General features: G+C 36.7%; 1 protein-coding gene across 1 annotated transcript in view; it reads left to right on the forward strand.

Annotated features, from left to right (window-relative positions):
* The window catches only part of LOC110455340 (metabotropic glutamate receptor 2-like), a 70170-nt gene that overhangs the window by 39312 nt on the left and 5670 nt on the right, over window positions 1–25188 (forward strand). The window contains exons 3-9 of the mRNA XM_021505422.1: window positions 8637–8807; window positions 17034–17178; window positions 18075–18217; window positions 19460–19747; window positions 20470–20575; window positions 21156–21295; window positions 23391–24516. Coding sequence (XP_021361097.1) covers window positions 8637–8807; window positions 17034–17178; window positions 18075–18217; window positions 19460–19747; window positions 20470–20575; window positions 21156–21295; window positions 23391–24516 — 2119 coding nt within the window. The remainder of the gene's footprint in view (window positions 1–8636; window positions 8808–17033; window positions 17179–18074; window positions 18218–19459; window positions 19748–20469; window positions 20576–21155; window positions 21296–23390; window positions 24517–25188) is intronic.

The raw sequence follows: 25188 nt of genomic DNA on the forward strand, positions 1-25188 counted from the left end.
ACCCACCCACCCACCAAAAAAAAAGAACTTTGTATCATTATTCTGCACCTTCATTTAATTAGCAACACACACTTTTAATCACTGGAAAGACACAAAGTATTTCGCCATTCTTAGAGTAGACATACGTTTTGGAAAGGAACTACAAGTATTACCTGTGTAATATATTACATGATGTATAATATCTTGCACTTAACACCCAACTATATATGTAAATACGAATAGAGGGTGTTAGTCATACAGGGGTTGATCGTTCGATAAACTATCACCCGGGTGTTAGTCGTCACACTTCAAAGAAGCAAAGATTATTCGGAAGTGTTAATGTAGCTTTCGTATCTCTTGAACTTTTAATAACACCCCAAAACACCCACTGTCACGCCATATGGAACACTTCAATGATCTCACAAATTCACGACAACTGCAATCTAGATGTGCTTTATCTTTATTGTGTAATATTCATGCTTCAACAAATCGAACGCTAGACCTCATTCCATTTGAATTTCACGAAACTCATTAAAATCGTTATATAAATATAAAGTGTTTATGAAGTTGTTTACCAGCCGCTAACCATAGTATTTAATAACATGGAATCATCGCCAAACACCGGTGTAACTGGTTCGATGCAAAATAAGTTTATAACAAAGCAATATAAAAATATTCCTTTGTATTAGAGTGTCCTTATATTTAGGTTAAAAACAGCATTAATATTTTATTTTATCTTCCTTTTTTATGTTCTGAATATAGAGTTAAACATTCAAGTCAAAAGAAAATTCAAGTTAAAGACTTTGTGTAAGGAGTGAAATATTTAGTGTATAGATTTGAACATTCAAGTACAATATTTCATGCACATTATGTATGGAGTAAACAGTTTTTCTAAGCTATAATGGAGTTTGCACATGCGTACATGTAACACTTGCATATTAAGGAAGCTTTCCCACAACCTTTATTATGTACAGCGACATGAAATATTACATTAAAATTACATTGTGTTTCAGCTATATTCACAAAAAGGGCATTTAAAACTTGCGGGACCTTTAAGAGCATAGAAAAGTTTGTAAATCATTCCCAGTAATGTTTCAGAAAGGTATTGATCTGATATGATATGATCTCGGACGGATTAATGGAAGAGTTGTCGTATTAACGAAGTTACAGACGATTGTAATCCTCTTAACCAACCCCTTAAGTCCCTGGCGTGATGTACAGAGTTGCAACATACGGGTACCTAGGGACATGCCCGTCTGTAACTAAAGATTGGTAGCAACACATTCTTTATATATGTACTCCAGAAGACATTACCGGGCCCTTAGAGTCGTCAAATAGCGCTGTTTATTACGAAAATGCTATTTTTTAGCCGATCGAAACATTTCTGTGTGACACTCATCTGTTAGAAAGCTGTTTTTGTTATTGACATTGACTAAACACCGGTGGCAGCCCCTTCGTCAAAGATGTGTCAAATCCGTCAAATCTGTCCCATCAGATTCGTAATATATACAAACTCGTTCGTTTACGTATCACATCACTTCCGTCTGATCCGTAATATATACCGACCATGATACATCGGAATACCGCAGTGAGAATGACATACAAATGTATTAACTGAAACACTCCTAACGACCGAATAGATGGTTTTTGCCTGTGGTCTTTCAAATGTCAAATTATGGATAGAAATGTCGTCTTAAATATTAAGCAACATCGGTAACACAACTTGTGAATTGGTTTGATCTTTTGAATTTATTACCGACAGAACGGTTATGAATCAAAAACAAAATTTACTGGAATATTTAGATTTTTTTTATGACATTGAAGAAGTAAAGTATACACCGGAAATATCAGTGTCTAAAACGTTTAATAGGCTGAAATATTAGCTTGGATTTCTCTCGTACTCCTTTCCGATTACCACAGCGTATTTTTTTCGTACTATCTATCATAAAGTCACGCAGTATTTTCTCGTGGTATCTATTAAACAGTCGAAGGGTATTTTTGCAATCTTGATAAAACTACCGTCAGCTATTTTTTTCGAAACATGTGTCAAACTTCCACAGACTCGTTTTGGTTACAAAGGACAATACTGAATGCTAAACTTATTGGTTTTGGGGATCGAAATTTGAACTATTTTATTTTTTTGCTAACGTTGACATATTTACTCTATTGGGATTACCCAAATCATCGTTTCTACAGCATAAACTACTGTGCACTCGTTCATTTTGTGACGTCTTTAATTTCGTTTTATTGGTACTCTTTATCCTTTGACAATATAGCACCTTTAAATTCCGTCACAGTGTCGAAAAATTTCCAACGATCTTGTTTACTGCACATGTCTATCCCCTGCTGCAGACATAGTTGACTATGACTTTTTGAACCCCCTTTGAGTGCTTATCAAACAATTGTATCCTATAGTCTAGAGAGCAACAGCATAACCAAACATTTTCGTAACATTGATATATCCATTAACTAACGTTTTCCACTGTTTTGAACTGTCCCTGATCTACATTTTTATCAGTGTCTACATTTTACCGCCATACTGATGTAAAGTAACGCAAAATGTTGTAGGTGTAACAAACAAAAGATTAAATCACGTTCACAGGTCAAGCTTCCAGTATAACAACGACTGCATTGGACTTCGCTTTGGAGTCTGAACAATGCAATCGATCGTCAAAACTAAACGAAAGATGGGTGTGTGCATTGCTCAAGCGTGTTTTCCACCCCGGCTTTCTTTATCGTCAGACACCGTTTGGTCTTGGTTTTAATGGAATAATATGAAATTATCTCTTTTTTTTTCATATCTGAAGACATTTGTTAAAACTGATCCCTCATTAGTTTTTCTGTTTATTTCGGCCATTGATAACGACACGATAAACGCGTAACCGATGGTCTGAACGGCTTATTACCGTTTCATAACAGCAGTACAATGAACATAATGTATTGCTTTTTGTTATTTGAAAAATGTCGTAATATTGATCAGATGTGCTAATCGAATAACCGATCAGTCTTATGACAGAGCGCCGAGTGATTTAGGGGATCGAACGGGCAGCATTGTTTTAATTAGTGCATTTTCACGCCGCGGACTTCAGTATTGGGTTGTTCCCAATCGAACTATTGCAATTTGTCAAAAGAAATGATCGTTAAGTTACAATTTCCAGTAATTAAAATAGACCGATTCCCATACAATTTCATTTGATTGTCTTTGATAGTTCAGTTTGGTTTGGTTTTAATTTTGCTTAAGTCATTTAAGGATGTGCCGTCTATGCGTGCATGTGTGTATGTGTGCTGGAGGGAGGGTATGTTGGTGTAATTGCCTCGCTTTGCTTTTAACTTCGAATAAAGATGATAGGGAGATTCGCATTTTGCTCGCAGCTTTTAAACACCTATTTCAGAGTTTCTGTGAACGATAGGGAAGTTATAGTCTTTTTAAACCACCAAGGTTTTAAGAAAACTTTGTAAAAGTAATATTGTGACGTTAACAAGTCTGTAAGGTGATTTTAATACAATGTCATGATAACAATAATTAAACGTGCAAAATGAGTGTATTTCACACTAGTAGTATACTGTATTGTCAGTTATTTTTTTGTCGGTGTATTTTTTCTAGTTTTTTGTACCAACACTGTTTGATATTTCAATTTTGCGATTTTGCGATTTAAATATTCTCCTTGTAATTTTAAAGATATTCAGAAAAAAATGTCCCAAGCAGGCGAGCAAGAGCTCGAGCTATACTTTACGAGACGGCTTATAGCATATCTGTTGACTTTTCCTCATTGTGTTGGTCACTATTCTATGGTACATCACTGCGTGTTGCCAGCTAAAGATTTAAACACTCCAGAATCATGTTTAAAACCAGGATATTCTTTTTTTCTCGATTTCTTTTCTCGTTCGTACCAAATCCTCAGAACGAGCAAAGATTATCTCCCCGCTTTACGGTGACAGTGATTCATTTCATGTGGATTTTTTGAGTATGGATAGAAGTGTACTTTTGACGATTGAAACCATATTTGTTTGGGATTAAGCACTTGAGAGGCTGTGCTATTTATAAAATGAGCTTGAGTAATATGGATTTGAGAATCACGTTCGAGATTATACTTTTATGGCATGCGTCATCAGATAATCTAATACAGCATTAGTTTATATAAACAGAAACTGTTAAGGGAAGGTTGACATTTTTAAAAGAAGCATCACTTAATTGTGACGTCATCGCATTGATATGTATGACGTTGCAGTTATTGCTTCTTTTATACATTTTATACAACTGAACCCGTATTCATAAAAAATATCTCATGCTGCTCAAACCCAATTTCCTACTCCAGTGATAAATTAATACAAATCCATATTTCATTTTCTCAGCGATTTGAAAAAACTTTGGACAGACTTAACGCCGAATACTGTTTTCAATATTTACACTTGAACTTTTGTCAGTGTCACTTGATTTAAGAGAGTTTAGGAAAGTTGGTTTGAGCACAGAACGTATGCATAAGCATGAAAACGGTTGTATGAATATGGGCCCTGAAATCATTTCATGGGTATCACGGCATATTCATTTTTTTGCACAAACGAATCGATTTTGATTCCCTAATGAGATACCTAAGCATAGAACTATTTTTGTATGGCATTTATGATCTATTTGCGCGCATTATGATTTGTTTGCTTGCAAAGCTGTGTCATTCAAATAGATCAAAATTAGAAGAAGACTGATACAGGCATAGCCTGTTGTCTGATTCTTTTGTAAATACTGTACTAACATCTTCTTAAGATATATAACTTATCTGTTTGTACTATATATGTATTGTCAATAAAATATTTTTGAATTGAATTGAATTCAAATAGATCACAAATGCCATACAAAAACAGTTCAATACTTATATTTAAGTTTTCTCTGCCTTGATTGCTTTTTTCAACTAACAAGTTATATTTAAGATTTAAAACTCCCGCCTTATCGACAGTCCACACAAATTGTAGTACTTTAAACACTTGAGTTTTATTCCGCAATGTATTATCAATACACTTGTGTATGACATATGTACAGGGTGATTTAAGTTATCAATGGAAATCTGAGCTGAAAGGTGGAGTTGAAATTGTTTTGATTTTTACCCCAGACATTGTTTTGCTCATGGATAAATACAGTCAACACCGTAATCCAACCTTGCCTTCCACGAGAGAGTTAATTTTGGAAGTTGAATGTGCAGTGAGAAAGTTCAAATTTGCGAAGAATCCAGGTGTGATTTTATTTGTTGATTGATTGGAAACCAGGATGCAGTCATCCTCGATACTCCAGGGGTTACGATGAGACAAGAAAACTAGTTTGATCCTTTGATATACATCAAAAGACTCGCGGTCACGTAACAGTAAAAATTGACAGGCTTTGAAGTCGGGCGTCTCTCCTTTGTAATATTCAAATGACAGGTGTCAGCCTAACGAATGGTCAGTATTTTTGCCTGAGACCAACCAAACAGATATCTTCGTGTCTTCAATTTTGCTATGACATATTCCAGGGGTGCAGAGAGCGAGATTCACTATAGTTTTTCCTGTTTTCACATATTGGGTTGTTTTCACATATTGACACGCTACTCAGCCTTGTTATTTGACATGTCGTCAGAAATTGAGGAAACCGTTGCTGATGGACGCGTGATAGCTTTGAAATGTGTGACCTTGCGACAGACTCGGGATGAGTTAAACAGGAGAGTGCGCCACTCTGTCCTGTCTTTCGTGATGTTGACACGGTCATGTTATATGACCGGAATGTGGATTCGTTTTCTTTTTGTGGTTAGAAACTAACATGACATGCCTTGTCTCAACATTTGTATCATTCAAATATTGTACGATTTTGGATGAGCCTGCATTCGTGTCATTTGGTTCAAAATCAATGTCTGCCAACTTTCATCCCCGCTAGACGAGAATTCATCACCAAAAAGGTCGAGAAATTTTTTGGAAGATCGTTGGATTCTGTCTTGGTGAGATCGGAGCAATGAAGCAGATGATGTTTTTGATGAATTTTACGAGTTTTAAAATGTTTTTCATTGGTTACTTCGACCGATGTGGATTATGGCCCCACTATCTGGGTAGGTCGGGTGGCGTACTTGCCTTTTACCAAGGCGGACGGGGTTCGATTCCCAGATAGGACGTGAAAAGGTATGGGGATTCCTGCCCCATCACGTGTTTTTTTTACCTATATATTATTGTGATCATATAACTCTAGATTCACCGTACACATTCAATAATAATTGTAATAAAATAAAGGTTCTAAGTCTTCTTTTTTATACTTCCATTACATATATCTTAACTACTAAAGGTTCCTACCTCACAGTATAATCACAAACGCAACAGAAACTTAATAAATAAATCCACAAAAAGAAGTCTTCTTTCACTATATTTAAATGTATTTAAATATATTCTTATATTCTCCATTAAAAAAAAAATCCTTTGTTAGCTGGTAAAACACATCCTAATGATATCAAAAGCTACAACATCCATTTATTTCAACGTCTAAAATGAGTATTAATCAATTGTTCTAACGGTTCGAAGGACATTTCCAATATATGTGTTTTCACAGGCGGGATTCAATACTCTATGTCAAAGTTTCGAAGGAAGAGGTTCACGGCTGTTGAAGACAAACTCGTTTATTTCTCGCAGTTTCGAATTCTGTATTGATTGTAGGCAAACGGATGACAGAAAAAGGGATTGTACCTCATCATGGAAAGGCAATTTACTCAAAACAGAATTCAAGAAAATTATCAAAATCTGGGACGTATTTGCACACTGGGACGGTATTGACGGTCCAATTACCGGTAAAATGTCAAAGCGATGGAAACCTGCACCATTCAACTGGTCCTATTCAACACTGTCTGTTTATTGAATCAATAGAGATGGATTTAATTTAAGGTTGCTGAGATATATTAGAAAAGGCAGAAGAATAGGTAGTGCACAGTTGATGGTATATAACAGAAAGGAATTAGCCGTTGGGCTGATATGTGGTTTGAAGAAGAAAAAAAGGGGGATATTTTGACAAGTACTAACTTTGTAATAATGACAAGAAGAGGTGGTTCCGAAGTAGATATCATTTAGATTGAAAGTGTGTCACGAAAACATGTTCTGTATCCTTATTATTGGGTCTTTTCATTGTCTTGCCCTAATTTAAAAGGCCGTCTTGCAGGGTTCTCATAGAGACTGAAGGGGTAAAGTGTCCTATTAAGAATTTTGCCTAGCGTCTTACTATGGGGACAGAAGTAGTGTATTGTCTACATTTGAAATGTTGTCTTGTAGTTTTGACTATTGGGACGATTAATTGGTGTTTTGGCCTCATTTGAATGTTGTCAGAAAGTCTTTCTATTGCGGCATTTTGTCCTGATTCGGAAAGGTTTAGTTCCTTCGTTCGACGGGGGAGAGTTAGGCGGTGCCATGTTCTGATTCAGAAAGGTTTATTGCAGTCGTACGGCGGGGGAGGGTTAGGCGGTACCATGTTCTGATTCAGAAAGGTTTATAGCAGTCGTACGACGGGGGAGAGTTAGGCGGTGCCATGTTCTGATTCAGAAAGGTTTATTGCAGTCGTACGACGGGGGAGGGTTAGGCGGTACCATGTTCTGATTCAGAAAGGTTTATAGCAGTCGTACGACGGGGGAGAGTTAGGCGGTACCATGTACTGATTCAGAAAGGTTTATTGCAGTCGTACGACGGGGGAGAGTTAGGCGGTGCCATGTTCTGATTCGGAAAGCTGTAGGCAGTCTTACTAGGGGACAGTAGCGGTGTCCTTTTCCGATTTAAAAGTCTGTCTTGCAGTCTAATCTTACTATGAGATAGAAACAGTTTCCTTGTCATGATTTCAAAGAGTGTCAATCAACCATAGTTTTTGGACAGAAGCCGAGTCTTGTCCATGTTTTAATAGGTTGTCTTGCAGTCTAGTATCACTGTGGGACAGAGTTAGTGTATAGGCTAACTTTTTAATGCTGTCTTGCAGCCTTAGTACGTGGACAGCTGAGTGGTGTTGTGTTCTGATTTGAAGGCTACATACCTTACTTTGGGATAGAAGAGTTGTCATCTATTGATATGAAACGATGTCTTTACAGCAATCATATAGCACCGAAGCAGTGTTTCGTCCTTATTGAAAGGTATTCTTGTAGCATCACAGTAGGGACAGTTTTGAGAGACAAGTGCATTGCTTTAATTTCAGAAGGATATATTGTAGCCGTACTACAAGGACAAGAGTTATGTCGTATGCCATACAAAATAGAACAATGGATTAAAGTGTGTCAATCACGTCTACAGTAGAACAGAACATGCATTTTCAAATTCACATGAATTTGTGTCAGGCAGCGTTACTGTAGCAAAGAATGTGGCATATTGACAATGATTTGAAATGCTGTCTTGTGGTCTTCATGTGGGGACAAAGGCAGTTATTTTCCCTTGTTGTTTAGGTGCGTGTATTGTATGGACAGACATGGAGTTAAGAGCCTCATAAAATAAGTTCCGTGCAGATTTAGTCTGTAGCGGTGTCTTGTATCTCGTTCCGGTCATTGAATGTAGATCACCCAATTCAAAAGGTTTCTTTGTCATGATTAAATTATTAATTAATGCAAAATTAAACCAACACCATTTTACTTACAACTTAATAGTATATACCAAATGTCACATATCTCTGGCCGTATTTTCATTTTTAGGTGAGCTTCTTTTCGACCAGCCCAGTTCTCAGCAGACGTGATCGTTATCCATACTTTATGAGGACAATCCCTTCTGACGTCAATCAGGCGCAGGCCATGGTCGAATTGGTCAAGATGTTCAAATGGACCTACGTATCCGTGGTGTACGAGGAATCCAGCTATGGAATTCAGGTAAGTACGAAAACCAAAACTACTGCAGAATTTCTAAATGGACGAAATGACAATATGACACAGTTAAATGTTTACTTTGTAGTGCTTTCTACACTGACATATACATTGGCGGATTGGTCGCGTGGTTACCCCCTACTCGCTGCACCTTTACGTGGTGGGGGGATTGAGTACCTCAATGACCTGGATAGTTATGCTGGTTGGGGCTTAGTGCCCCTGTTAGTGTCATCCAAGCCAGACATGTTGAAAGGTAGAGGTCAGACCAAGCAACACAGTTCTTTGACCGGGACGCACATGCTAGGTTTGCACCGTTGTGCATTCCTTCCTGGGGGGTTGGTTTACAGATGTCCGCTTTCGGGCCAACCCTTTGGGCATTCCTCTGGAATGGTCGGGCCCTGGTAAATCCTCAGAGTCCCATGTATATAGTGTAGATTTTGTTTCTGTCGTTTCTCTTTTCTTTTCTTCCTCTTTGTTCTTTCTCCTTTTTCTCACCTTTACAATTTGAATTAGCATTTTTTTGTCGACCATTTCTGGCCCTAATTACCTTTTCTTTGTTGATGGGCCGTTAAGCATTGATAATCATAACAATATGGTCGAGTGGTCAACACTCCAACCTTCCTAGCAGGCGGCCGGGGTTCGATCCCCGAAGTCGTCATACGCAGTTTTTCTCCTTCCCAAACAACACCAACAACCCAGGTGGAGTATAAAATGGTATGCGGTAGCTGTTGCGGGATCTGTGCTGTAGCATTCAAGTGATGTGACACTATAAATGATACCGTTGAAAGCACGGTCCCACTACAAAGATAACACCATACACACATAGGGAGATATTAGCGTGGTGGCATTGGACTAATAGTTAGCGCCTGATAAGGCAGCTCCTGCGAATTACTCAAAACTGTATCGATTAATGTATATGCTAATTGTATTGATTGTATAAACTGTATATTTATGTACTGAAGAGCGCTTTATAGTGGCTTATTCTAGCTGGATAGGGCGTTAATTTGGATGTTGATTATTGATATTATAAATTTGCCCTCAACATATGCTTTTGTTTGTTTTTATAAGTGTACCCATACTTGTCACAGATATAGTTCTCTACTATGCTAATGTTGGTATGTTTCTGGTATGCGACGTTAAATAACGATTCTTGTATCTTGTAACATTCCCTTCTAGCACACACAACGGCCTATGACTGCAAATGAGTTTATAAAAAAATTGTATGATACATGCATCAATATATAAAGGCCTATCTCATAATGTACTGTGATATCCACAGTAATATACCCATTTATTACATACTTACTAATAAATACGGGTTTTTTGTATATGCGATACGAAACAATTGCTCTAACCCATATCAGCCCTCGCCGTATCACACCCCAAAACCCGCATCAGCCCCCGCCTTATCACACCCAAAAACCCGTGTCAGCCCGCAAAACCCGTGTCACACCCCTTTTGCAAATTTATCTTTTTTCAATATTTTAAAAGAAAAATAGATCATAAGTTAGAAGTTTGTATTAGTAAGTATGTAATAAACAGAATAAAACACGTCTTTTTCCATATCACACCCAGTATCAACCCTCAACCAATATCAGCCTTCGGCCCTTGGACTGATATTGCAGTCTCGGGTTGATACTGGGTGTGGTATGAAAAAAGGCATGTATTATTCTCTATGTCATATTTTTTTGCGTATTAACCCATGCAATGTGACCCATAAGCCCTGTGATTGGTTGTAAGTTTTAATTGTTCCAATTGTGACGTCACGCCAAGGACAAGTACATGATGTCGCAGACTTCTGCACTTGAGTCAAAATGGAGGCATTTTACATTTCAAGGTTGCAGGAAAATTATCGTTTTATACGAATAAATGCCACAAATCTTGATAATGTGATAAAAAGGATCTTATACTCGTTTCATTTCATATGAAATTTATGAAACTCATCACGAATTTTTCATTTTAGCTCGCCAGAGGCTCGCTTAATTGAAAAATTCTTAGACTTGTTTCATATATCTCATAAAATGGAAACTCATGTAGGATCCTATATTTATTCTTCCTAGAAACACAAACAACAAGTTTGTAAGTAAACAAGCCTAGTAAATTGTCAGAACATTTGCCCAATCCATTTGATTGTTTTCTTTCAATAAAATATGTTTTAATGAATGAACAACAAAAAAGAAAAGAATAACGTCATGAGACAAGGAAACGCAGAGTGCTAGAAATATTGACGGGTTGACACAGGATTTTCATTAATCTCGCTCAATCTAATGCTTTGATCACGATTTACTGTCTGCAAGCATGGAGAGGACTTCAATGAAATGACCTATTAGGACACAGATTTGCATATTTAACCTAAATAGCACGCGAGTGACACATACATCATCCAGCTTGGCGAAGTAAAATAAATAACTAGCCAGTGTATAATCTTGACCTTGGTTTGGGAGACAATCAAGTTAGTCATATTAAGATTACAAGCTAAACATGTTATCGCTATCATCTGCCAGAGTTACCTTCCTTCGTCCTTGTTAAACCTAAGTAGTTAGCTTGATAGTTATAATACAACATGCTACATGTTTTTATTATTCCTTCCGGCTGAATAATGGGAATATTTGCATGACTTTTAAATAAAGAGAGAAACATATCAACATTGTTTATTCTTTACACGACAATGAACGCTTCACGATTCATATTTACAAACTAACAGTTAAGCGTTTTAGTGACTTGGACCTGTCCGTTGGCCCGATAAGATTTTCACGGAAGAAACACAGATATAAATGACATTTTGTTAACGGCCATTATCATAAAAGATGTTGTCTAAGGCGTCTGGGTATTGACTGGACAGTGGTCATTGACTTTGGTGTATTTATGTTGTAGTGGATGCCCTTGCTCTCAAGTAGTCCTAAGAGAGGGACATAAACCTTTTTCCTGATAGTTATTTCTTTATAGCGATAAAGTGTTATTTGATATTTAGCCCACAAATCTGACCGCTGTCCACTAGTAGGACAGAACCTTGACCGTTGGGTCCTTTGTCAGTTTTTGCGAATGGCTAGAACGATGTCTATCTACTTCTGACAGCTAGAAACTCATCTGTCTATCACATCTATATTCAGTTATATGACCTTGTATGTTTAATAGATCAAATATGACGCGATGAAAACGTGTTAATGCACCTCTGATTGTATAATCTCGTCATAAATCGAGCTTAAGTCAGATCTATTTCAGAACATGACATTGTTGAGTAGGTCATATGGTGATATTGCATTATATAATGTCACGCTGTATTCTAAAGATTAATGTCTTAAAATGATATATATCATTAAATAAGCAAAACGCCTCCATACGATCTGATCTCTTTGTAGACGATCTATTTGACACAATATCATGTGATCGCCTTTTGTGCGTCTTTGTGCGTCTCTGTGCGTCGTGCAGTGTAAGTCAGGAAACAATTCACGTGTCTCTTCTCAAAGCCTGCAGAACCGATTTCATTAAAAAAACAAAAGAAAACATCCATGGCCAACTACAGGAAAAATATGTATTTTACTGTTTCAACCCCACAAGGGTCGGTGCCAAAAATGAGAGAATTCGGTAATTTAAAAAGAAAATCTACATGTTCACTTCGATTTTTTTAAATGGATAAATACTTGTATGTATGCTGATATCCTTTCAAAAATATACATTTCATTATTACCGAATCATCAGTCTCCCCGAGGAGGGTTTAGCAATGAGATGAGTATGGGAAAAGCACATCGGACATGTTTCATTGAATTTTCGCTTAGAAATAATTAAAACCTGATCAGAATTACACAATATATCACCTTTGAATGCCATTTTATGTCATGCAAATTTGGACCATGACATTTTTTTGCGAAGTGTTTTTCCAGTTGTGTTAACAACATTGTCATGTACAGTAATGACCATTTGTCTTTTGAACATATAAAATACTCAGCCGACCTCTTCCAAGAATTTCCGGTCTGCTATGACTGTTTCCTGTTCCGGTATCGTCTGATATAAGTGATTGACGCTAGCAGTGGAGGAGTTGAATCCGGTGTACAAGATAAATATTGATTCTGCTAAACCCGAAATAGTTTTTGACGTCAATACCCTACACATATAAATGATATTTTTGTCATTTGTAATGTGGGTCATACTGACCAAAGACATGTTTTTGTGTGCTTGGCCTTTCAAGCATGCCGATAACAATGACATTGCTTCCGTAGAGATTAATCCGGGCTTTAGGAAATGAAGTGGCTCTCACGGTGGTGACGGATTCGGCGGACGTTTTAACCTTCACGTCAGACATGAAAAGATTGCAAGCCCCAGCATTCTTGCAGATGATAAAGGGGTCGTTTTAGTTTACATGCAGCAAGGGTTGGTGTACACATTCTTAACGAAAATTATGTTTCCGTTGTTGTCCAGTCGAATTTCATTAATAAATAAAATATACTAGACATGTTTATATCAATATGGATCACAACGACCAGCGTACGACTCGGAACGGTAATTACGAGTACGAATTAATCGCATAGTATTTGTTGTGGGTAGTATTTACCACAGTACCATATATACTGTCCATCTTTGCCATAACTTCTCCTGTTGTGACGGATGCTGGCAGAATAGATCTCACTCTAAGAGCTTCTCCCTTCAGTGAACTTCTAATAGCCTTTGCTACTGCATGCTGAGGATGTCCTTCTCTAATGATACACTCAACCTCTTTCCTCCAAACATCACACGGTACATCCTTCTTATCTTTATCACCTGAGAAATGAGAAATCTTAGGAAAGTGCTGAATGGCAGAGGTGGTATACTGGGTATGAATCTCTTCCTTCACTCTTGCCTTACTATCCTCACCTTCCTTATTTTCATCATCTGCCAAAACAAGATCCTTCATCCATGACTGGAAATCCTCAAGAGTATCAAGCTTCGGTTTGGTCTTCATTGCCTTAAAATGTGCAACCAACTTAGCCACTTCCTGCTCTGTCATCTCGTCCTTGTCCGCCATGATGTATGGAATTATTGTACAGAATGCAAAGAACCAAGCGATGAACGTCAACAATCACAAAAGTAAAGCATTTGTTGTAAACAAGAATAGGGGAAAAAACACAAGTCCAATAAAGTAACAGTTTATACTGAAATAAACAGAAGTCCAATCCTGAAATAAAAATATCAAGCAGAAGACAAGCTATACAAATGTAAACATGCACAGTACTTAATACTTACCTGCGTTAATTAAGGACTGGTACCTTCAGCATCGACAGCAACAATCACTAACTATAGTGATAACATTGTTATTAAAGTAATATTTATAAACACTGTAAACACAAAAGCCCAGAGACAACACACTCGCACACACAAAACACTCGAAGAATCTAAGATACCGAAATATAAGACACTACTGTCTGCTAATATATATATAATACTAGTAACTAATGACCCGAGCCTAGCTAACTACCAGTAACCACTAACTTCTAGTAACCACTGACTAGGTATACTTAGTAACCACTGATTAGGTATAATGTAAAAGCTAATCTGAAAGTCCAAGGGGGGGATCTTATAAATGTTTTTTTTTACATATTATCTAATTCCGAATTACACTGAAAAGAGACAAGAAATTAAGCCAAAATCATTATGAAAATGCAATTAGAAAATCAAATTCTATAAAAAAATACTGAGGAAAAAAAATAATAAGTCGCAGTCAAGTCTAGGTCACAGTCTCGCTATCTACCGCTATATGGAGAAAAACACAAGTGTGAATTACCACAAAGTTTATCAAAAAAATAAAAAATGAAAAGAAGAAAAATATGGCAAAGTTTTACAAAAATATAAACAGAAAAGAAAATATGAAATACCAGTGATATGACAAAACCAAAATAAATTTAAACACTATCAATCAAAATCTGAAAAGAAATACAAATATGTTCAATACAATTATTTTCAATACAATTATATTATTCAATGCAATATATCAACCAATAATCATAAACCATGTCAATGTTCAAGCACAATCTCAATATATTTACGGACTGTCAATTAATGTCTCTAGTACAAACAGCTTCTGCAATATCTGAATAATGTTTGTAGTCTATAAATACTATGAAATACCTTGTTCTTCAGCTGGAAGCGCCAAAAGTCGGATATAAATTTCCAAAGAAATTCCCAAACACACAATATGACACCATCTTGGAAAGTCTGAATCACTCATGTGTTTGAATCAGGTACGGAGGCACATCTCCACAAGAATGATGAAAATTGGATCTCTATCCGACGAACGCTTGAATCACTGACCTTGACCCGATCAGCTGATAGCTATATATAGACACACACGTAAACACTCATCACAAAAACATGGCCGATGACTACTGTACTGTACTATCGAGGGTAGTCCTCACTGGAGGCTCCATATGTAACCGGGTATTCAAATTGACCACCAAGTCGTTATTTGTCGTGAATTCTTTATTCAACATAGGTTTAAACACCTACACTATGATAAACTCTACAAATTCCCTGTCTGTCTTACAGTCCCTTTGTCGTAAAATGTCTTGATGAAGAATAGGTCTTTTCAGTTTGGCAGGCAAGAGAGTACTGATCTTCCTTATAAAGAGATTCCCGCCAAACTGACCAAAGGGTATTTTACTAGTTTGACCAATAGAAAAATGCACAGCTATCACATGTACGCCATGTGATATATAAAAATAGAACAATACAGGTAAGGTGATATATAAAAATAGAACTACAGGTAAGTAATCAAATAATCATTACCTGTAACCTATAACACACACATATCTCTTTTACACACTCTAAACAATTTGGGCACAAACACATAGACACGTATACATACAAATTATATAAAACAAGATAGTAATCACCCTATTACATCATTATACATGCAATTCTGGACATTTCATTGGCTGTTCGAATAAGTAAGGGTGTTCTTGGTTCGATCTTGGCTGTATTTACATTGTACTAGTTTGAGCCCGGTCTTGCTTTCTATGGTACTTAAAACATTGTATAACCTGTACGGATCTTCTGACAGGCTAGTCTCGTTCAACCAGACGCTCAGACAACAAGAGTCTGGTTGAACGAGACTACTGACAAGCAGGACACGAGAACTACACGTGTGCATAATATGGCTCTGATAAAAACTCGTTGAATTTAATAAAACCATGGTGAGTTAACAGAAGAGGGCATTAGTTGTTTGGAAAATCGTATCAAAATGAAATTGTCTCACGGTTGTCAATCGATTTACGCTCTAAAACACATCAAATCTGTATTGTCGTCACGTCTATTTCCGCACCGAACACACACTTAACCTAAAAACCAGACGCAATCAGATTGTTGAAACAGTCAATTGGTTTGGTTTGGTTTGGTTTCAACAGCTATGGCCATTTAAGGACGGCCTCCCCCTGTGTGCAAGATGCATGCGTGTAGTGTATGCGTGTGTGTTTTGGGAGGCTTCGATATGTTCGTGTTTGTCTCCTTGTGATAGAGTGTAACTGATGGTGACTTACTGTCGAAGACACCCAGCAATACACCCCACCCGGTCACATTATACTGACAACGGGCGAACCAGTGGTCCCATTCCTATATTGCTGAGCGTTAATTATAAGCAGGAGTAGAAACTACCATTTTTACAGACTCTGGTTTGTCTCGGCCAGGGGACAGAACCCAAAGCCTTCCTCACAGGGGCGATAGCTCAACTAAAGGCCAATTGTGAGGCATCGTAAAGGGACACATTAGGAAGAAAGATGTTTAGAAAGAAGAGAAAATATTAGATCACAAATTTAGTCGCCTCTTACGATCATGCAATGCGGGCAGCAGGTACAATTCTTACACCCTACCTGCAGGAGAAGTCTCAATCACAGGAACCTGCAAATCAATTGCAGAATGTTAATTTGGATATATCGGGGTATCCTGATTTGTAGGGCAGGTCCAAACATTCATTATGTTTTTGTTTTTCATATCTCTGTTGACTGAATACGGTAAATTGCGTGCTAAATATAACTTCATGAGTTAATTAAATACAAATGTTAATTAACTACTTCTCTATAATGGGTGGTACGAAAATAATGTCTGTTTCAATGTCGTTATTTCTGCGACATTTAAATTGAAATGCATGGCCCCCGCCATCATAGACTTTAAAGATGTAGACTGTGCACTTCTGTAAGTAACTTATTTTCACCATTCATAATTCGTCTTATATATTTCTCAGGTGAATAATGTATAAAATATTTTCAGGGTTTTAATGAGCTGGAAAAGTTACTGAAGAAGAATTCCATTTGTATTGCGACAACCGAGAAGCTCCTGAAGGATTCAGGCGTAGCCGGTCAGGCGTCGTACGACACAATTGTCGATAGACTGAAGCAGAAGTCAAATGCTAGAGGTGAGAACCTTTCCCTGTTGTTACCATTAAGTTATCGTAATATATGTTTCAATCACATGATCTGAAGAAAAATTCGACTTTTCTCTGATTTATTAAAGAAATGAAAATAAGAATTAAATCTGCAATGAACGCCTATATTCATATATTTCTTATAAATGTCAATATGCAAATTTGCCAATATTTCGATTTTTAATGATTAACGGAAGTGGAGAATCTGACGAACATAACACGTGACAGGGCGGGGCATTGCTTCTGGAGTTGTAGCTTGTAAGGAGTTAAACATCATCGAACCATCTGTGGCCATATATAGAAGGATGGATGGGAATAAGAACAGAAAAGGACGGAAAGATAGAAAAGACACAAGTGTTACAATGGGCGTAGCCTATTTCAGATGTGTTTACTTTAATGCCCTCTAAGCAGAACAAAAAAACCCCAAAAAACAAAAACAAATATTAGTCGCCTCTTAAAATGACATGCAATTTAATGCAGCAGGACTTTGCCTTCCCATTAACCTAGAGAGATACGCTCATTGATATTGACAGCCAGCAATACCAAAGAATAGTATAGTTTCCTTCTTTTCGAACATCTTTGTGTTTTACGTCCTATTAACAGCTTTGGTCATTTAATTAGGGACGTGCCAGGTTGTGGTGGTGGCGGAGGTCCCGGAGAAAACCCACCGACTCCCTGGCGGTAGGAATACCTGGCGACCGCCCCTTGTGGGTCTCGAACTCGCGAACCCAGCGGTGAAGGGCTAGTGGTAGCAAACTGTCAGACGCTTAAACAACTTGACCACCGCTGCCCCCGAACATTTTGTATCAGGAACCAGCCCTACACATATATGATATGTATCCGTTATTCACAATATGTAGTTTAACGTATGTTTTATGAATTTCTAGGAGTCATCATTTTTGGATCAGACCAGGAGGTCGGTGAACTGATGGAGGCGGTCAGACGGCGGAATGTCACCGGTATGTTCTCCTGGATTGGAAGTGATGGATGGGGAGGGCGTGGTCTCGCCTACCTGGACAAGGAGGCGGAGGTAAGTCTATTAACCAACCTCTACATATGCAAGATACGTATTGCTAGGGGGAGTTGGTGCCCATGCTGTATATATCTCCACCCAATAGGCGCACCTGATGACCTATAATTCAAGAACTCCAAGTACATTTTCTAATATTTACAACAAAGTCCACAAAACCAATTCCGTTGAGGTACGTTTTCGTAAGACGTTCTGAAACGTGAATTTTCCCCCAATTTGATACATCACAATGCTTTTTTAAATTTTTATTTTGATCAGCGGAAAAATGTTTTACGCCAAAACGCAGTAGGCAACTTACATTGCCTCACCGGTTTACATATGTGATGTCAAGTGCACAAAAACAAATCCTTTGAGTTCAAAATTGTCACTTCGTTGTTTGAAGATCTTCTGAAACGTGACTTTACTTTAATGTAATACATGACAAATTTAATTATCCTTTTCATCTGCAGAAGATTTACTGCAAAAAACACACCCAGCAACTAACATGGTCTCAAGGGAATAAATGATTATAAAACAAATTTTATGAGAAACGTTTGCATACTACTTTAATTTCTGAGTTCATCATTCGGTATTCAACACTTTTTTTTTCGCTCTTTCAATATTTTTCTTAATTAATTTATGCATTAATTTAGAATATATTATATCAATTAAAAAATATGTTTAATCTTAGTTGATCAATTTTCATCATTGTCAAGTTTATTTATTTTTAATACTTGAAATTAATCAAAAGATTATGTTTTTGTCATAAGTATACATGTACATTGTTTTCTGAGATGCCATTCAGACATTTATAATGGCTGTCAGAAAGGTCGGTTTTGTCAAATATAGTTTTATGTACATAGTGGGACATTTACTGCCTGTATGACTGTATCGTCGTGCATATTATTGCTACTACAGAATATATGTATAACACAATGGTACATTGTGAATCAATGTTGCCCTTACACTGTGCATGTAGAAATGAGGATTTAAGTCTGATCACTCCCAGGCATGTTTAGTTAAACACGCGCTTGTCTGATTTATATTGTAAGGACCAACTTTTGCTTTCAAATTCAAACATACTTCATTAATTTAAATAACAAAACTAAAACAATGATACAAACATACAAACCGCCACTTAAGTAATCCTGCCATTTTCTGAACATTGCCTTTTATATGACCATTTGAGGCGTAAAAAATCTTAATCAACTAATAACAAATAAAATGTATAAGATACTTTATTTATCACATTCTGTGTTTTAGGTAGAGGGCGCAGTCACAGTTCAACCTTTGGCCTTTGAAGTTATTGGGTTCAGAGAGTACTTTTTAAACCTTAAACCGGAAACGAACACGCGGAATCCATGGTTCGTTGAATACTGGGAACAACAATTTAAATGTAAATACCCTAGGAGTAGCTGGACTCCTTATAATGAAGAGTTCGCGGGAAACCCGTGCACGGGACAGGAAGTGATGTCAGAGAAAGACTTTGATATGGAGGCTCAGTTACAATTCGTCAGTGACTCCGTGTTAGCTTTTGCCTATGCTTTTAAGGTATATTGTTCTGTTGTTATTGTCGTTGAAGTAATGTTTAGTAATATGATGGATATCAATTTATATCCAAACGGCAGGTCAACAAAGAACGTTAAATTCTGTATTGTGCGATGGCTGACTTTCCTGTTTTATCAGCTTTCTTGATATTTTACGAGTTCAGAATTAGTCCAATACCTGTTCTTTTCTGCCATTGCATAAAGCTAAAGGTTTTCTTTGTGTATTTCGGTATCTTCCCACACTAAGTGATGGCGTCATCCGTGCCAACAATACTGATTTACATAAGTTAAACAATCTTGCTTTATAATTGCTGTGAAATAAATAAATTGATTTTTAACAATAACCATTATTATCGTATTGTCGGCGTAAATTGTATCTCTACGATAAGTCATATGTAAATGTATAAAAGGTTATACACGATTGTTATGGTGAAGCATCTACCAAGACAAGATAAGTAGAGCTACGAGTGCACCTTGTTCACTCATTAGAGCAATAAATCTTAAATATGTTAAACAGCATTGACAATTCCATTTCGGTTAGACCGTGTGATACGCATACAACTGCGCCGAAATGTTAGGTTAAAAGAAAGGGGACAGTTGTCAAAAAACTTTTGTTCCAGAGAATACACACGTATAATGCTTGCCCTGTTCATAGTTTTGAACGCCCGATAAATTTTATGTGTGAAATTACGTTTGAAACCAAATTATGCAAATTTACTGACACAGGACATGCATCAAGTATTGTGTGAAGGGAAGCCTGGACTCTGTGCTAACATGGATCCTGTCGAGGGAGAGGTTCTCAAACGATTCCTGCTCAACGTTAGCTTTACAGGTAATGTTTAGCACTTGTATATGTTGAACTCAACGTACCAGCTTACCAAGGGTTACGCTCTATATCTTTAAGTAGGGAGATGAATGGATAAGCGCAGAGAGGTACGAGTAGTTGCTATTGCAAGAGGTATGGATAAATGTAGAACGTATGGATAAGCACAGAGAGGTACGGATAATTGCAAGAGTCTAAAATAATTGTAGAAATGTATGGATAAGTGCTGATAGATATGGCACGTATCCCTCGGTAAGCAACGATTTGTATACAATGTTTATGTTAAGTATCACAACCTGAACTCACTAATGTTTGTAAAATATGACTTTCTAAGGAACTTTAAAAACCGTTATTTGTAAAATCATAACATGAAATATACAACAAAATTCAATGTTTTGCTAAAAGAAAGTTTCGTTCCCACAGCTGTTTTCAAATTTTATTTTTCCATTACTATTATTTAATATTATTTTCCCTAGTTACCTTTAAAAACTGTGGAAAGTGAGCAACACAATGTAAAAAAAAATAATTGGGTGTAGATGCAAAAAAATCTTTACGTTACGGACTGATTACATTGTATCTGTATCAACAGGTTTATCAGGACAAGAGTTCTCGTTCCTAGCTAACGGAGACGGACCGGCCAGGTACAGAATTTTGAACTTCCGGAAGAAAACAACAGGAGAATTTTCTTGGGACACAGTTGGATTCTTCAAGAACGGCAGCTTGATTGGTGTAAGTCAGGAGACGTGCTTTTCTTAAAGGAGTAAATAAATCGGAATATAACACGATATTTTATTAGGGACTAAAATTCATTGTTGTTTATGAAACATAAGTGCATTTTTTTCACGATTGTAAATACCATGATTGATAGATTTGTGAATCCGTATGGTTAAATCAGTGATTAAACAAGATATAGGTTTCTCTGTTTGACAGTATCGAACAGTATCATTACACTTACATGAGGTTCCATTTCATATGAGATTTATGAAACGAGTCTATAAAAAATTTAATTCAGCGAGCCTCTGGCTAATAATTGGTTAAAGCAGGATACAAAGGTCGATGTATCGTGAACCCCCCTCTGTTTACCTGTCAAATGCTACACATGCTCGTATTAACCCAGTTAATAGTTAAAAAGTGTCATGGTTAATCATGTTAATTTTTAAAACGGTCAGATATCAATCATATTAATATTATTCTTTTAGTGATAATTATTGCTTATTCATTACGCCTGTTAATTCTAAACATTCTCTTAATTGTTGATAATGTTTAATTAAATCGTCTATGTTCTAATAAATGAGTATCAATTTATTTATTTCGACACATGAGTACAAATTTCAATACAAGCGCAGTAGGTTAAACTCCATTTAAAAGTCACACTAGCAATAACGATATACATGAATATACTGTCTCAGTATCTGTCTCAGTGAAATTGAATCCAATTTCAAGTCGATTTTAAACATGTTAGAAGTAATTTCAAAAAGTAACCTTTCAAGGAAGTGACAGATTAGGTTTGGTAAGCTAACAACAATGCGGGGCAGAAGAGGCTAGACAGATTAATCAATACACAACATCGGTGATATATATCACATTCATTTCTATGCCACCGTAACATGTCCGTTTTGTTGCCTGCATACATATGTACAATGTATGAAATAAACCTCATCAACCTCGTATTCGATTATAAAGAACTCGGATCCGGAAGCAGAATGTTCTGTAAAGTAATTGTAAATCGTTTTTAGAATTAAAAATGCTATCAAAACAAGATGTTTCGTTGAACTAGGGTTTGGTTTGAGCGTTTCAAATTTAGTATAGGTTTTAGAAAATGAATCAGAAATAAGTTTACTAACTACTGGACAAACAAAATATTTTACGTTCTTTGATTTTCAAGTTAACAAGCAAACCCGCTGTGATGATGTACGGAGACGGTAACCAATAAGAGTTTTGGCTATGCCCGTATCTTGAACAAAAATGCATAGGTTCTATTCATTTTCAAACTTAGCCTGAGTATCTTGGTTATGCTAGAACATACAAAAAATATTTAAATTCCATAAGCATTATGAGAAATTATTGTCCAGAATGTTTCTGTCGGTACATATTGAGAAAGTTTCATCAGAATTTCGGATTACCTATATTCATGCATACTTCATAAGGCTGAATGCAATTGTGAATTAGGAAAGCTTTTGTCTGAAAATCAATGTGCGTTAAATAAACGCCAAAAAGAAGACAGAATCCCTGCTTTTTCGAACGATGTAACATAAATAATAATTAACACTGTCACACTTGAAGAACAGCATCTACCAAGAAGTACTTTTTGCATTGCTAAGGTTATAGAGATTTCTCATTTTAGCAAGTAGTAATACGTTGATATGAGTAAAGTAGAAAGCTATTTATAGCAGTGAAGTTGTGGAGTATTTTATCTTTAATTTTGATTGAGCATACAAAGTACTATATCTATATAATTGAGGAAAGGAAACACTCTTGAAATCTTACAGATATGATGTATTTTTGCGCGATGGATCAATAATGTGTAATGATCCCTTTATACAGAAATGTACTATTTCTTTGCTATTTTGTTATAATGTTTATGCATAGTGAATATTTTCCGAGTTGCTTACACACAAAGTTTATGTAAGAGTGCAAACGTCTTTCAAAGCAGCCTGTTTTTGACATTTTCAAGTTTAATTACGTCTGTACGAATTACCTGTATATCATATTTAAATGGCGTTCACATGTATTACATAATGTAATTGTAACCATTTCTTATATGTCATTGTTTTTACACCTTACGAAATGATCCACAAGTCTCCTATATTGTATGTACGTGTAGGTGGATGATTTGGTGTTCCGAATGGACGAGGAGCCAGGACATCCGGAATCTGTATGCAGCAAGGATTGTGCTTTCGACGAAGCGTATAAGATAATAGATGGTGACACATGTTGTTGGTCATGTGTGAAATGTGACGGCCATCGCTATTTACCTACCAAATTTAACTGTGTCTCTTGCCCCATGGGGACCCTCCCGAGTTTTGACAGGAAACGATGTTCTACCATCCCCATGACGTATCTGAATTATTCTAACCCTATTGCAGTAACTGCCATGGCATTCGCAACTTTAGGAATCTTCGCAACAGGATTCGTTATGATGATATTCCTCCGCTTCAACGACTCGCCTATTGTGAAAGCTTCCGGGCGAGAACTGAGTTTCGTGTTGTTAATTGGAATATTTCTGTGTTACGGAATGACCTTCATACTAGTATCAAAACCGAATCCGATCACATGTGGAGCACAACAATACGGAATCGGGTTGTGTTTTTCAATTGTTTATTCAGCAATCTTGACAAAAACAAACCGAATATCTAGGATATTTCGGGCAGGAAGACGAACTAGCAAAAGGCCAAAGTTCATCAGTCCAAAGTCGCAACTTGTAATATGTGGTGCGTTTGTAGCATTGCAGAACGCAGTTGGAATAGTGTGGATCTTGTTACGACCACCGAAGGCCGTGCCGTTCTACGCTAACAGAGAGGACCACCAACTGGTGTGTCACGACGCCGTGGAGTCTTGGTACATGATCGGGTTCACGTATCCCATATTTCTTATAATTGTTTGTACTTTTTATGCATTTTGGACTAGAAATATTCCCGAGGCTTTTAATGAATCTAAGTATATAGGACTTACAATGTATACAACCTGCATTATATGGTTGGCGTTTGTGCCCATTTACTTCAGCACGGCGGACAATATACAGATCCGCATCGCCACCATGTGTTTCTCCATCAGTCTCAGTGCAACTGTGGGGCTAGTGTGTATGTTTACCTCAAAACTAACCATCATCATTCTACATCCGGACCAGAATGTCCGACAGTCCATCATGGCGTCCAAACCTGTAATGCCGGTACAGATACAGAACAATTACTACTCAACGTGCCGGATAGAGTCAGCAACTCAATCAGAAGGTTTGTATTATACGACCGATTTTTCTGTGAAAGATAGAAAATTTAAATGGTGTGGGGGTCATAGATACAGACAAAGGGCAAATATGAATAAACGAAAGATTTTTCATTTCCCCAATGTAAGATCTTTAAGAGAGGATATCTTCTGAAGAGACCATTGTATAGGGTAAACCCATAAGCAAGATTTTACCCCAATGTATGATCCACGTGAGATATTATCACCATTACACACAAATTATTATTTTCTATCATGCTCGGGTATAAATTATCAAAATCAAATATCAACATTAGCAAAGCTCTATTCCTGATGTCATCTTGCAGTTTTTCAAAAATCATGTTATGAAATGTCCTTATCAATAGCTTTTCAAAGAAATGGAATCTAAGAAATGAAATGTTCTTATCCCAAAATTGTAACGTCTTTTCCTTGGACAAAATGCTAAACATTTCTTGAGAACTTAACAGTTTGCACGGTATGCATATGGTTATAGTCCACTGAAACGTGCAATATAACTGTAAATTTGAAAACATATTTTTGTGCCAAATATTTATTTAGGTACAGGCCAGTTGATTAGTTCATTTCAATTGTAAATACATAGATATTAATGAAGAGATTCGGAATAAGGTTCATTTGTTTAGTATAAATGATAAAGGTTAAGTTTGTTTTGAACTTTTTTT

This window comes from Mizuhopecten yessoensis, unplaced genomic scaffold, assembly GCF_002113885.1.
Source record: "Mizuhopecten yessoensis strain PY_sf001 unplaced genomic scaffold, ASM211388v2 scaffold8195, whole genome shotgun sequence".
In the NCBI taxonomy this organism is placed as follows: domain Eukaryota; kingdom Metazoa; phylum Mollusca; class Bivalvia; order Pectinida; family Pectinidae; genus Mizuhopecten; species Mizuhopecten yessoensis.